Consider the following 15,187-nt stretch of genomic DNA (forward strand, 5'->3'; position numbering starts at 1 on the left):
TACCCCCATCCTAAAGTACTTCTAAATTCAGTACAACTACACAATTTGTATACTAGTAAATTGCCGAGGAATGACTGCAAGTTTTTATTTTAATTTCATGACACGGAGAGGTCATACTTCTGTTTTATAGAAACCCACTTTAGTTCAAAGTGCATTGTGTGATTTGCTCAAAAGAAAGTTGTATGTCTGCTGGCAGGTTCGCATCTACCAATACACGGGCGGATTTACGGGTCACTCTCAGAGGGGGCAGTTGGGGGGAAGGGGCAGTCCAGTTTGAATCGTGTATTTCTTGGACTTCTTTTGGGGGTGGGGGAAAATGGGGTTCAGCATGATTTTATTATGTGAAATGTAAAGTGCCTTCTGGTGGCACTTTTCCTGACTTAGCTCCCGTGATCACTTTTCGCATGCGGACCCGGGTTGGCTGCGCAGCCTTGGCCAGTTGCTAACAGCGCTGGCGCTGTAATACACCGAAAGGTGAATGCAGAGTGGGTTTGAAAGTAGCCTTCGGTCTCGTCAAAGCAAGTTGTTGGGCGAGTTGGTGACGATGTTCCATAGTTACATCGCGAAAGACAGGACAAGAGAGGACGACAGAACACAACGTTTTGTCTTTTGCACTGTAACTATGGAACTTCGGTCTCATATTTTTCTCCACGCAACAACGCTGTCATGTGGAAAACACGGCATGCGGTACACTGCTTGGCATGCAATGAAGCCAACCTGCTGACCGAGGGCTAGCGGCGGCCCTCAATTGGTATGCTTCGCTCCCGAAAGCTTTGCGGAAACTACTTATACCTTAGTTTTAATGAGAGGTTATTCTGTTTATAGTAAACAGGTAACAAGATTAGATGTCTTATGATAGGCGGTGGCTACAGTGCAATCCATTTATACCGATATTGAGAAAACTGGAAAATCCGATCTTTATGACCGATTGATTATCTTTATACCTGGACCGGCAGAAAAAAAGCAAAAAGAACACCCTCATGTATTCCCATGCATGTAGCCACCGCCACCGGTGCTCCTGCCAAGTTCGCTCAGCAAGCCCCCTCTACCCCCTCCGGAGCTCCCGTCAAGATAAACACACCGCAATGTTATTGGCGTACAGCATGGAGGAAGGAAAGCTCAGGAGGGGCCCTCACTATCCGGGCTGCACACCAAAAAGTGTGCCGGAAGTCACGCGCTTTCGAAAGGACTGCTGGGAGTCTTGGGCCAACGGCGCAGCGAATGGTGACGCTGGGCGCAGCGACGTCGTCTGCTGCATTGTCTGCTGGGCATACGCAAGCGCGCTTAGATGGCGGCCTAGTAGGGAGGGAGTGGGGATTAGTGGCTTCAAAAAATGTGACGTAACCGCCTCTTCTGAGTTCCTACCTTGCTCCATGGCGCACGCTGCAAAGGTCAGCGCTGCAGACAGTGAAAAATGGGGAAACGCACAAGAAAAGTTGACACTTAAAAAAAAATTTAAATTCTCAACCATCTCGGGTGGAAACTGCGTTTGTGTGAGGCAGCGTTGCGTGGCAGGGACCAAGCAAACTCCTCCCTCCAGCGATTGCAAGGATGGCGGTGCTTGGTTCCCAAGGCCGTAGGCAACATTCCCTCACGGATTTCGCCACGCTGGTTCGTTTGCTGAGTTTTTATAAAACGTGATTTGCTTCGAAATATTATATTTTTTATCAAACTTTCTGACAAATTTTTGTAGTAAACACCATCCGGGCGGCTAGAATTTTATCGTATCCGTTATTTTGCCAATAATTGTATCGTTATATACGGTTTATTTTTACATAGGGGCAATGGGAGAATTGATAAACCTAAAGAATTTGATCGTTATAAGCTGTATATCGTTATATCGGGTATCGTTATAAGTGGATTACACTGTAGCTCCAAAGCACCGTTGCAACGGCTTCCATGCAAAGCAAGCGAGGCCGACGTCTAGAGAGAGTGGTGCGCTGCAGGAAGTGCGCTGTTAGTGTGGGTGCACTGCATTCCTGCTTCTGTGTTACAGAAAAGCTTAGCTATTGCTGTGTTCTATATATAGAATTATCGAACTCTTTTGCAATCCCCATAGAGTCCGATATATCCGGGCTTGACTATATTTGGTGCAGTATGATAGCAAGTTGGGCTAGGTGGGTGACATTCATTTTGAAGGAAAACACACAGCTCGAAGGACGAAGAGTAAGTACACAACACAGCACCTGTATTTTGTACTTCTCATTCTTTGTCCTGCATCCTTGTTTTTGCTGTTTTTTTCTTTCAGAATTTCGCTATATTTGCATTCATTAAAATCAGAGGTTGCCCTTCAATAATAGCGTACATGCACTAACTCTGCCATTTATTAGGCATATCCATCACAGAAGGAGGCCTGCTTGATATGGCTAGTGTTAACCGCTTGTGAGTGTTACATCAGAAGCGTAAAAACTTTCGATGCTGCTTTGGCTCGTTTTCATCTCGAAGTAGGTTAGAAGCATGGCTGGTCAGGCCAAATTCTCATATCAGTGAAATTTTCTCTCGGCACTCGATCTGCCAATACTGGTTGTGCGACACTCCGCTGACAGGATTTTTCATCGTCACTGACCTGAACTTACACTGCGACAGTGCTAAGTTGATATTTATGCTGGTGTCATCAGTCTTGTTTGGCAGACTGGTGCAAGGCAGAGCCTGCTGACATTGGTGTCATGTTTGCATAGTTTGATTACATTTTGAAAAGCCAGTGTTATTGATGTGATCTCAACAGTTGGTGGATGCCCATGATAAATCCCAAATTTACATGTGCTGCTTTGCTGGGGCCATCACTTCATGGGATTGAGAGCTCACTCCATGTGGCTTAAAATGATCGTAACAGTTATGCGACATGCTTCTCTGGAGGTTCTTAACAGATATGGGGGATATACTGCATATTACAGTAATGGATCACAGTTCAGTCATAGCAGTACTGTGTGGTCCAACGACAGTGATTATGCAGCTTAACGGTGATTGATGCCTGTATGTACGCAGCCGGTGCATGCAGTGTGTTTCTTGCATATGCACACTACACTTGCAAATAAGCAATGCCTCCACATACAGAGTCGGCTCTATATAATGTATTGTATAATATCCACTGACTTTTGTCTTGTAATGGCTATAGAGGGTATCTTTTCAAGAGAGTATGCTATAGTCACTCAGCTACTGTGGTTTTTCAAATTTTGTGTAGTGTAAAACAGACAAGTTGGCTTACAAGGGAAATTTGGGTCATGTTTATACAGGCAGTACTAAGAAATTTTAGCGAGTAGCTTTGCGTATTGAAATACCGGGGCTGATATTTAGTGTCTTGCCAATTTTGTTCACTGCAGGTCAAGTGGCTCGCAAGGCATGACTGTGGATGAGCTTCTGGAGGCTTACCAAGAGAAGACAGGGATCCTGATATGTCCCTCTGATTTGGGGTTTTCCCGTCAAACATTTGTTGCTTTCCTGGCTGGGAATCCACACCTGAGCTTTACCTCCTTCGGGCGAGGTTAGTATGGTGTTGTGGTGTATAGTGCATGCTTTGATTTGTCAGTCTTTAGGGATGCTAAAAAATGCATTTTTGTGTGTGTGCATGCATGTGTACAGAGGGGGATTGGAAGCTGATTTTTTTGTTTTGGTAGTTCTGATGGGCACTTGTCTGATCAGAAGCTTTGTGGCAGTTCTGCCCTTATCTGATGCTGATTTTGCGAATTGCTATAAATTTGGGTGCTTGAGGAGGCATTGCTAATGGGATGTTTGCTTGCTTTTTGTGTGATAATGAGCAGGAAGTGCCCTGTGCAGTGCATACGTCACTTAGAAGGCTCAAGAAGTTGCTTGGAAGGGACACCAGAGACAGGCATGAAATCAAGATGACTATACTGTTTCGTACATAGCAATCAACACTGCCAAAGCTAGCATGCCTGTTCGCGCAGGCTGAGTCACTGCCCAAAAGTAGTTCACCATGCAACCAAAGTGCACACAAGCATATTTTGTTGCAACAAACCTTGAGGGAAGACGCTGGTCTTAAATTAAAGTTCTGATTATTAGAGAGCTCATAATGAAACTAGGTGTGCTTATGTATTTCTCCTCCTGTTTTCAGAAATATAATTAGTTTCAGCATGTCTCAATTAGTTCCCATATTGTACAAAAATAACTGAAGCCTAATTAGGGTTTTTCCTACGGGACATTGGCACTTTTCCTTAGTATTTTTGATTCCGATTGAAGTGGAGCTGAAGCGAAAAACCTGCGATGTGGAGCTGTGCTATTTATATTCTCATTTAGTTACATCATCATATAGAAATCTTGAGTTGCGTCGAAGCACCATAATTGTGTGATATAATTGGTGACATTGTTCACAACTAGGGGTGTGCGAATATTGAAATTTTCGAATACGAATCGAATGCGAATATGAAGAAAAAATGGCTTGAATATCGAATCAAATATCCAATATCTGGTCAGCGCAAAAATAAATTCAGAATAGAAACAAGCAAACATTGTTGCTCATTCTTTTTTTTCAAAATAGTCTGTGGCCTTTGCAACTGAAATAAACAAAACTAGACTGCCTGAGCACCGTATAAAAAAAAAAAAACAATGTGCACAGAAATGTATACTACTTAACTGAGGAGCATAACAGTATTCAACCTGTAATGAGGTTAGGGAAAATGAAATCCATAACATGACAAGCCTGGAAACAAGAATAGCATGGTGGCTAGTAAAACCTCATTAATTCGGAGTTCAAAGAACCGACAGAAATGCCCGGGTTATTTGAAGGTCGATTTATAAAATGCCTTTGGCCCCGGAAAAAAAAACTACCGAAAATGCGGTAGTCGTATGAGGCAGCTCTATCATGCGAACACCTGTAATCCCGTGACAAGCACCGAGTTTCGGTGCGCTGGAGGCAATCGCGAACGTGAGTTAGATGGGAATGCACATTGACGTCGGAATGGCGAGACTGCTTCTAAAAAGGAAAAAAATGACTATCGACGCGTCAGTCAGCGTCTGAAAGCGGCACGGTGCTGAGATTGCACTACTGGCGAATGCGCGGGCAGACAGTTGCCATTGCCACGGGCAAGTGGCGAAGCTCAGAAACCAAAACTACGCGGCCAGGTTATTTTCGGGGTCCTCCGAACGTTCTCACGCGTGACGTTATGCCCACTTAAGAAGTGCATGGGTCACAGTGCACCACGCATTAGGCGGGATTTTTACAGGATCGCTTGCCCTGTTGTGACACCTCGACTCGCCACTTCGGGAGCCTCACGCAAAATTCCGCAAGTAGGCTTTCCCGCATAGCGCAGTTGACCAAAACAAGATGGCGGTTGTCACAGTCAGATAGTTAAGGTGACAGAACGAATGCCATGGGTGTGGGCATTATTAAAAACATATTACGGAAGGATAAAAAAATGAACGCGCTTTCGCGTTGCAATTGTTTGAAGCGGGTCGTCCTCCATCTTGCTCGCAGCACGTGTGGTATGTGGGAAAGCCCACTTGCGGAGTTGCGCACAAGGTGAAGCCTAGCGGCATCGGAATGCAATCGGTCCACGCGATAAACGATGTAGAAGAAAGAGAACAGGGCCTTTATGTTGTTTTTCTGGAACTTTAAACTCTATATTAAGATAATTTGCCCAGATATTGCAGTTTTGCCACAATCGAATTTACAAAAGTCTGCGCGGTATACGATCGCTGCCGAGTATTCGCGAATTTTCGAATATTTGGAAGTTCACGAATATCATTTCTCGAATATGAATATGAACCGAATATGAAACATATTCGATTCGTATTCGAAGTTTCGAATATTCGCACACCCCTATTGACAATATTTGATATGTTTGACTCGGCCATGAAAAAAATAGCATAGCTCCATCGCTTAGTTCTTTCTGTTTTCAACAATATAATATAATTGAAATTGTACCATATAAACATGGCGAAAACTTTCATAAGGCAACTCAAGTTGGCAAAAGCGTATTTGAAGAGCGCATGCCGGCCATTAGGAGGTCGTCGTAGATGCCTCAGAAAACGGCGAAATGCAGATATTCCGAGTAATAACGGGATGTAGAGAAGAGCACCAGCTTATGAACAAGACCAAGTTGGCGGCCATTGGGGACGTAATTGCAGGAAGTGACGGGCGTGAAGTTCTCCTGCATTTTCTCCTGAAATCGCCATTTTGACGCCTTAATGACGTCGAATATATCATTTTTAGTACTAGTTGTTGGTCGAATTAGACCTTGAAACTTTGTAGGCAGTTTCTTTAGAGTACATTGAACCTGAATATGCAATTTTTGAAAAATCAAAATTTTGGCTTTTTTTTTTTACCATGTCAAGACTCTCATCACCCTTTAAGTGCCCTGACTGCTAAGTTGTTTACACTCAGTGAAAATTATAGCCAGATGGCCTGCACAATAAGCGCCTCACAGCTTTGACAGTGATTTTCAATGCTACCACTTCGTTTTATACCACTCTTTGTTTTCATCCGAACACTCACCAAGGTTTCGAGAACAACAGATGATACATGGCAGAGTAATATGGTTTTGCAGACTCACTACTTCCGCAGCCTCCGCAGCATTGCCTGCTATGTATGAAATGGAGTATAGTATAGTACCAATCGGCAACTACACTAATGTTTTCTGGGCATGGACCGATGATAAATTTGTTGGCATTTTAGCGTCCACCAATGGCGAATCAGGGGTGCCAGAGAGTGGGGAAGGATACCTGGAAAAAACTTCTCTGTTTATCAGAAAGCTGTTCTTGTTTAAATGGACCCTTTTGTGCCCCGCACTGATAATGCTAGGTGTAGACACCAAGCCGCTCTTAGGGGATTTGAGCCCTGCAGGTTGAAGATATAGTTTTATGTGCTTGCCTGTGGCAACTAAAATGCACATTTTTAGTGCATAGAAGTCCAGTTTCTAGTGATTACACTAGAGATGTTTCGTTAAGTTTGTTTAGAATGTGAAAGGGAAAAAAATTTTTCAGCATTTTTCTTGATGAGTTTGTATTTACGCTAATGTAATTTTTGTCTGACCCCAAATACATATTTTATGAAAAATATGTGTGCTCATGTTGAGCAAAGTACAGTAAAAGCTCGTTAATTTGAATTTCAAGTGGCTGGAAAAAATGTTCGGATAATCCGACAGTTCGAATTATTGAATGGCCCTGAAAAAACTGTCAACTTCTGCTTGCATCACGGTAAATTTATTTGGTGAAAGACTGGGCAAGGAGTGCCTACTTTTGAAATGTGAATGGCGCGGCAGTGACTATTCTCGTTTCCATCGATGCTTTATCTCAGGCGTGCTGTCAGGAGCGTCGAAGCAGAACTGCTCCAAAATCAAAAGGGTCTCGCTGGCATCCTTATCAATGCAACGCAGTGGAGGTCCACTGCTACTGCATCACACCCCTCTGAAACGGCACCATCATGTGTGAAATGGCTTGGCCACAGGAACTGTGAATAGCACGTGATGAGCACACAGTTTCAGTGGATTAAAAGAGTGGAACCGCACGGACAGAAGTGAAAGAAATGCTCAGCAGCGCCAAAGCAAAGCGGGGAGAAGAAAATTGGGAAAAACACCAATATCACGTCAGTCAGCTACCGAAACATCATTTGGCTGGCTGGTGCTGGCTGGTTGAGCCACTGTTGGTGCGAGCTGGTGCCATGATCAGAAAAGTGAAACCGAAACTAAGCGGTTGGACTGTTCTTGAAGGCTGAGCTGTTTGTTGACAATGGCGTGAAACTGCATGCATCACGTCACACATGCTGTTTCACGCCATTGACAAAGGTGTGCAGGCCATGAGTGACTCTGCCACATGAAATTCAAGTTTTGAATAAGGCAATGTCAACAGTCTCTTGGTGCGGCGGTCATATCTGGATGCAGCCTCTCTTCAGGATCCTCTTCGAATTAATCATGCGAGACCCGTAGCATCTGAATTGAGCTTACAGTGTAGCGGCGCTGATGAAGATGAAGTTGGCGCGACCTGCCTCGTGCAGACCAGAAGCTCTCGCTCGTGCCGCAGAGAACGCTTTCGTCAACCGGCCTCGCCAGCAATGTCGACAGCCCACTCCGCCGGCTCACCAGCGGCGGCTACTGGGACTCCAATAAATGTGGACCTCCCACCACAACAGTGTCATCAACTTACATGGGCATTGGCGGAGACTGAGCCAGCAGTTCAAATTATCCAAATTTTCAAATTTACGGAGCTCAAATTAATGTGCTTTTACTGTACAGTTTTAGCTGTTGCACATGTCTAGTGCAGTGATGTAAGTAACGGGAAAGAGTGGAGCGGTATTTTCAGCAATTGCCACATGCTATCACGAAAACCTAGAGACCATGGTAATAGTGCATTGATATGCAGTAAAAGCTTGTTAAATCTAACTTCAAGGGGCCGAAGAAATTTTTCGAATAATACGGAAGTTTGAATTATCAAATAACCCCGAAAAAACTGAGAAGGAGGGCCACTTGCATCATAGTAAACTGACAAGAACTGCTTGTATCACGGTGAATTTGTTTGGCGAAAGACTGAGCAATGTTGCCTGCTTTTGAGATGAGAACAGCGCGACAATGGCTGTTTTTCACATTTCCATCAGGGCTTTATTGTGAGCACACTGTTAGGAGTGTCGAAGGAGAACTCTTGCAAAATGGGAAGGGCTTTCCCGGCATCCTCTACAGAGCGAAGTGGTAGCAGTGGAGCCTCTCACAAGTGGCTGCATTGTATCTGAGGTGGTCTCGCCGCACATACAGCAAGTGGCACGGGATGAGTGCGCATTTTGGGCTTAGTTGAAGAGTGGACGAACTGCGCGGGTGGAAGTGGGTGAAACTCTCAGCCGGACTCGGTTGGCTTGCTGATGTGCGGCCTATGTAAGCCACGTTTACATGAATGCAACAGATTTCCTAGTGTCGCATGTAGCATCACATTATCTCTGAAACGATGGTGATGGCACATGGCGTCGCATACTGAAGGCAAAGCGGCGCTTTTAGCACAACCAGTTTCTTTTGTTTTATTCACTTTCTACCTGGCTCGTCGACTGCTGTGATGTCGTACTTTCAATTCTGTGGAACGTATCTTTAAATGAAATGTTGCGTTTGCACATCGTAAGTTTAGTTTTGCTATCTCGCAGCTTAGCAAGCTCATCATACCCGCAGCAAATTCCCTTCCCATACTTCCTAATGCGATTCAATCGTGTCTGCATGCAGTGTGAAAGTCGACTTACTCAAACGCAGTGCACTTTTCTGTCGCATTGCCCTCATGTACATGAATGCAATGCACTAGAGAATTGATTAATATGAACGCAGCTATAGCTGCTATTGTCGTGGGCTGGCACTAAGGTCGGAAAACTCAGAATCTCAGAAGTGAAACCGATACTAAGCGGTCAGTCTATTCTCAAAGACGGGGCATTCCTTATTTGTCATGCCTGCCATTGCACACTTGTTAGAAGTGTGCAGACGGCTCTTTAGCATGCAGTTCAGGTTTGAGTAGGGCTACCTTGAGAATATCTTGCTGTGACAGCCGTACCTGAACACGAGCTCCCCTGGGAAGCCCATTTGAATTTACCGGTGCGAGGCTTGTAGCGTCCGATTGAGCAAGCATCCGATGACATAGGCTTACATGAGCACTGGCCAGGACAGCACTGTAGTTTGATTTATCTGGATTTCCGTATTAACAGTGGTCTGCTGGCCTGCTGCCTGCTAGCTGGGCAAAATGCACATCTTTTCGATGGAAGAGGCACAAAATGTTCTTGTTACGACCGTTGTCACTATTTTCTGAACAAGCATCACCAGTAACATTGCTCATACACTTCGTGGTATAGTTTCAAACTGTTGTCGAAGTAATGCCTGTCTAAACTAATTTAGGGCAATTTTGGAGTAGTTGACATAAACAATGCATTTTCTTGACAGGCTAATGCACATGTGCTTCTGCGTGTACTTAGTGCATCCTAGTCTTTTGCAACACGACACAATGTTGTCTTCTTCTCCACCGTCTGTCTTTTTTTGTGCTTGTTAACCATGAATTTGCTGATTTGTTTTGACCATTCATATTATCGTATTATTCTGATCCCAATTCAGTATCTAAAAGATATGCTGATGTGCTGTTGACAAAGTGGTGTTGTCCTAGCTCAATAGCCAAATAACATTCACATGTGCTGGTTGAAGTAGGCAACACTTGGTGTCTTCTGCTACCATTCAGATAGCCATGATGCTAAAGGGACACTGATGACAAATAGAAGTTGGCCGGTATCGATGCGGTGCTGCGTTCTATACAGAGACAACAGAGTAAGGGCATCACATGTTTGAAATGTTTGGCGGGAGGATTTATAAACCCAATTTTCTCGGCGACAAATCCGTCTTTTGCTGCCAGAGAAACCTCGGCATAGCCAGAAAGATCCGGAAAAATATTTACTCTGCACAATAATTGGTCGGAATTGTCCTCAGTGCCTCTTTAAAAATACTATTCACCTGATTCTAAAAGCAGACTCCTGGACCTTGCAACTGAACTATTTTTGCATTACAAGGTATCATTTTCAGTAATGGGAACTCCTGTGGAACATGGAAGTTTCATGGAAGTTTTATAATGTTACGAAGCCTTCCTTAAAATTTATTTGAGCAAGTTTGGGTGTATTGAGCCTTTACTGTGTTGCCTGTTGACTTGGATAATGAAGGTTTGATCTGCCTTACAAAAAATGCCACTTTTAGTTTCACTGCTTTTAACAGTGAGGGTCTTAATTCTATTGCTTGTACGCAGGTCAGTTTGTGCTTAAGTGGCATCACGACGTCAAAGAAGCAGCACGGATCAGAACTGGAGGATTGGCAGCTGCTGAACCATCTTCACCTTTTGAAAATTTTGGCGGCATAGAAAGAACCGCCAGAGGGACCTTGGCTGATCAAGCTACAAGTGTGGAGGCTGCATTTAAAAGGGCATTGGCGGAAGTAGAGGCCTCATTTGGACACTTCAGTAGTCCCCCGCTTGATTTGCCTAAGAGCCCATTTCAGCTCCAAGAGGGCCTTTCGGAGGCAAAGTACTGTGCTGTATATGTGTCGCAGGTTTATGCTGTCGACCATTTCTATCTGCAACTGAAGGGACCGGATACCTCGCTTCGCCTTGAGAAACTTATGAATCAGATGAAGGTCAGTTTTCAGTTTTATTCTTGCTTTTTGGCTGGTTCCTGTTGTTAAGTGTGCTGTTGGGTTTTCTGTGTGCTTGCCTGAAGTGCCATAGAGGCCTCCTATGCTACTGAAGTATTGAGCAGGGTATTAGCTCCTCCTGGTGGTGACTTATGAAGTCTGCAGGGTTGTACACATATCTAACTGGCTTTCTGCATGGACCTGAACTTTTTTGTTTCTGGCTGTGAGTCAGCTGGGGATGCATGTGAACACTCTCGTTGACTTCATACTTCAACAACACGCCGCCTGGAAATGTCACCTTCACTAATTTCGTGTTGCAGGCTGTTGTGGGCAGGCTGTCGTGGGCAGGCTGTCTCAGGCTTGCGATTGTCAGTGCAGTGGTGAGCACATTGGGTACGGGCAGTGCGATGTGTGATGTCACCTTGGAGGTAGTGTAAAGTGGATATTGTTATGTTGATGTGTTTTTATGTGCTAAAGCAATGCTGTGAAGTGTAAGGCAAGCAGTAATGGGTAGCTACAGATAAATATTGCCTACCTGGGATTTTGCAACATGCACCAAAATCAGAGTACTTCACGTGTGGTGCGTTTTGCCTGCATAGAAATACGGCTGCTTCAGCTTCAGCCGCAGTAGGATTTGTGCATTCGTGAGGAAAGGGAAAGTATTCCAAGAAAGCAGTTAATTTCTTTCCGAATCTTTTGGAATCTGCCTTCTGGTATCGATGCAGCCAGAACATACTTAGAGCACACTTTGGCATTTTAACTTCTCTCGCACATTGCATTGAAAAAGTATAAGGATTGTTTGAGTTTGTATGTGAGGGCACCAGGGGCTTTTGTCTAGCACATGTATTAAGTACCTCATAATCCTTGCTGGATAAGGTGTGAAAGGAATTTGATTGCCAAAGCGGGCTCTGTATTATGTTGGCCGCAGCTTTTCTTTTTCAGTGGTCAGGTAGCAGCAGCACATAGAATTTGACACTTCTTTTTAGCAAGGTGGCATTGCGACTGGCGTGGAATAGAGACAGAAATTTGCTCAGTTATTGGTGAATGGTTGGTTCAATGAAATTTAATGCTTCCCAACTATGCCCACAGTGGTTTGTAGGACAGAAATAAGAAGGTGGTAAGACAGATGATGGTAAGACAGCCAAGTAGCTGATCAAGGCTCATGCACTTTTACTAAAAGCTATTTCTCTGTGGAGCCCACGAGCTGTTGCTGTGTTTTGGTTTGTCTATTGATACAGCCGAGACAAGTTTATGCATGCGTAGTGTAGGTTGTGTAGGTCTGCACATTTTTGAAGCTTCCCTCCAGTTTGCAAACATATACTTTGCCATGAATTTCAATTAAAGCTCTATAATGCGTCGTTGTTTCTGCTGTCCTGGAGAGCTCTTGTCTGGCTACAAGATACAGAAGTAGCTGGAGTCTCTAATAACTTGTAGGTTCTTTTATGAGCTATGATGTATGAGCTGTTTTGAATGTGTTGATCATGTTAGCATATTAAGAAGCAGATTCTGTTAGGTAGCCATTACAACCACACCAAGCTATAATACCCATACCTCATTTAAAGATTTAATGTTTTGTAAAACTAATGATGTTCACATTTGAATGAGTTCAATGAACAGATCACATTTGAATTCTGATTTATTGCATGCCCTCTTCCCCACGTCAGCCATGAAAGCAGTGGGCTGCAATAACTTTTGTAAAGACTTTGAGGCAGGAGTTAGTGTTTCCGACATTTTCTGACAGGCCTTTTAAATTTAGCCAAAATTAGCATCACTGGATGTTGTAACAAAGAGTTACTACTCTCGACCCCAGCAGCACACGGAAACTACTGTGGGAGTTACCCACGTTGTATTCATTCATACCAACTGCCCAGTTATGACATGTTGGTAACTGTTGAAGGGCTCATGAAACTGTTTTAAAAATGACTTTAAAGTGGCATTATGACAAGCCTATTGAGCATAAATGCCTTTGACTGTTCATGCCACGTACAAGTCCTCAAAAGTGAGCTGATAATTTGCAGATTTTTTAACGTTTCCTTTCCTGTGCCTTGCGGCAGTGTCCGGTGCCAGTCCTTCATGCGAATCCTGCCATGCAGCATGTGACGTCAGTCGTGAGGTCCTGTCATTGGCTCACAAAAACAAAAAAATTAAATAGTATAGACGATCAGTGCGATTGATGTGGCAGAGTATACTTTAGCATTATAGCATTAGCATGTCCCCCCTCCCGGACGGAGCAGCCGCTACCACTGACTGATTCAGACCATGTGAGCGGGCATCGTAATGCAACCAGTCACTCACCGTCTCACTTGCCGCACCCCTGCTCCACTTCCCCCATTTAATCCAGCAATCACTGTGGGATACACCATGCCCCCTTTTCACTATTCCCCACCTGCCACATCCCACCCTTTCTTTGTCTTCCCTCTGTCTTAACCTTCCCTGAAAGTGGAGAGGGGATTTCTCTCTTTCCGCTTTGCCTCCTGCCAACCGAGACTTCAGGCAGATGGACGGATAGATTTTTTTTCAGCACGGGGGTTCTAATGCAAACACATTAAAACCACAAGGGTGTTCGTAGACAAATGTGGGGGGAGGGTCATGGCTGGCTGGAGATGACATGGGGGAGTGCGCGGACAAAAAAAAGTTAACTGAGCCAGAGGGGAGAAGCATAGTCCCAACCTGTAATCTTTTTTTTTTTTTTTTGGTTCACTGTGGGGTATGAGCTGAGAGAGAAAAATAAGGGGGCTGTTTTCAACTGTTGATATCCCTGACGCTATGCAGTCGTGATGAATCTACCAGCGTGAAAGACGGACAGGAAAGGAGACAAAATAAGCTCTATTCATGGATGACTTGTGTTGGGCTGTGTGGCTATCAGTAATTGTGTGGTTTGTGGTGTTGCTTCGCTTGTAAATAGCTTTCCTGTTCATTTCAATAAACTTCAGTCAGCGCCTCTTTTGTCCCCTTTCCACGTCCCTGTCTTTCGCGCTGGTCGATTCACCGTGACACCATACCAACTTACCCAAGTTTCTATCCAAATGCTACACAGGCTAGATAGTAAATTTTTTGGGGGAGGATGATAGGTGATTCGATATGTGTCGTTTGCTTTGTTACCCTGCATACCATTTCATGGGCTCTTTAAGCAAAGCTTCACCTCTTGACTGTTAGGGCTCTGTTTTACTCCGACGTAACGCATGCGCACAGCACTGCCACGTGAAGTTGGCCAAACCGAGACCCTCTATAATCCGACGCTGCTTGACCACGGACGTGTTCGGCGGCTTCGGTGCACTCTGACGGTGCTGGCGTTGAAATGGAACATGTGCCTATTCTGCGCCGGGCGTGTCGAAGCCACGAACCCAGAATGCACCACACACGTTGTCTGAGGAGCGCGCAGACACTACGCGGAGGCAGCAGGCCGGATGAATGGATTTCTACGCATGCGCGCCGCTTGTCGCTCAGCGCTGTCTCGCGTTAACGCGGCTGGAGTATAGGGGGGCAGATTTCAGCCCGGGGCAGCGTTGCCAATGTGATGTGTCCGACCACAACCGCCGCGCTTGCGCGCGCCGAGAACGTCGGAGTATAACAGAGCCTTTAGTCCTAGTGTCTGCACCTTGGTCTCTCTCCACCATGCGCATCATATTGTTGGCATGTATTGGATTCCCGGTTGGTTTCATTGCTGATATTATGTATAAGTGGTGAACACAAACTCACTGATTTTCAATTATGAAAGCATAGGTTATTGGACAAAGGCTGAAGGTACGAAAGAAAAAAAGAACTTATGCTTATGCTTTGCTGCGGTGAAGAAGAGGTTTTTTTCATTTTCTGCACGTAATATGCACCCTCAGTCTGCAATTTTCCAGCTTCCAACACTTGGCACTAAGCATTGTGTGCATTGGCGAATGGCTTAGCTGATTAAAAAGGGTGCTGCATTCAGGCACGGAAGATTCTGCATTGTGTACTTCCTCGGGTGTTTCATTACTTGCTGGAAGCTTGTGTACCTGCATTTCTTATCATGCATAGTCATACTTGCCTGTATGGAAAACTGAATGCAGCATATGTTCCTTTGTGGCTGTAGAATGTGCAGGAGAAACTGCATTAGGAGCCATAACCAAAGTCTTAAT

The 15,187-nt window shown here is 44.6% G+C and overlaps 1 protein-coding gene across 4 annotated transcripts in view; it reads left to right on the top strand.

The window, feature by feature from the left end:
* The window catches only part of LOC144115377 (uncharacterized), a 106,484-nt gene that overhangs the window by 23,509 nt on the left and 67,788 nt on the right, over positions 1 to 15,187 (top strand). For all 4 annotated transcript variants that reach the window (XR_013311387.1, XR_013311386.1, XM_077649741.1 and 1 more), the window contains 2 exons: positions 3,321 to 3,481; positions 10,699 to 11,081. Coding sequence is in view for 2 of the 4 variants with exons in the window: in XM_077649741.1 (XP_077505867.1) it covers positions 3,321 to 3,481; positions 10,699 to 11,081 (544 nt within the window). In the remaining 2 variants the exon portion in view is untranslated. The remainder of the gene's footprint in view (positions 1 to 3,320; positions 3,482 to 10,698; positions 11,082 to 15,187) is intronic.

The sequence above is a fragment of the Amblyomma americanum genome, chromosome 1, assembly GCF_052857255.1.
Source record: "Amblyomma americanum isolate KBUSLIRL-KWMA chromosome 1, ASM5285725v1, whole genome shotgun sequence".
Lineage (NCBI taxonomy): Eukaryota > Metazoa > Arthropoda > Arachnida > Ixodida > Ixodidae > Amblyomma > Amblyomma americanum.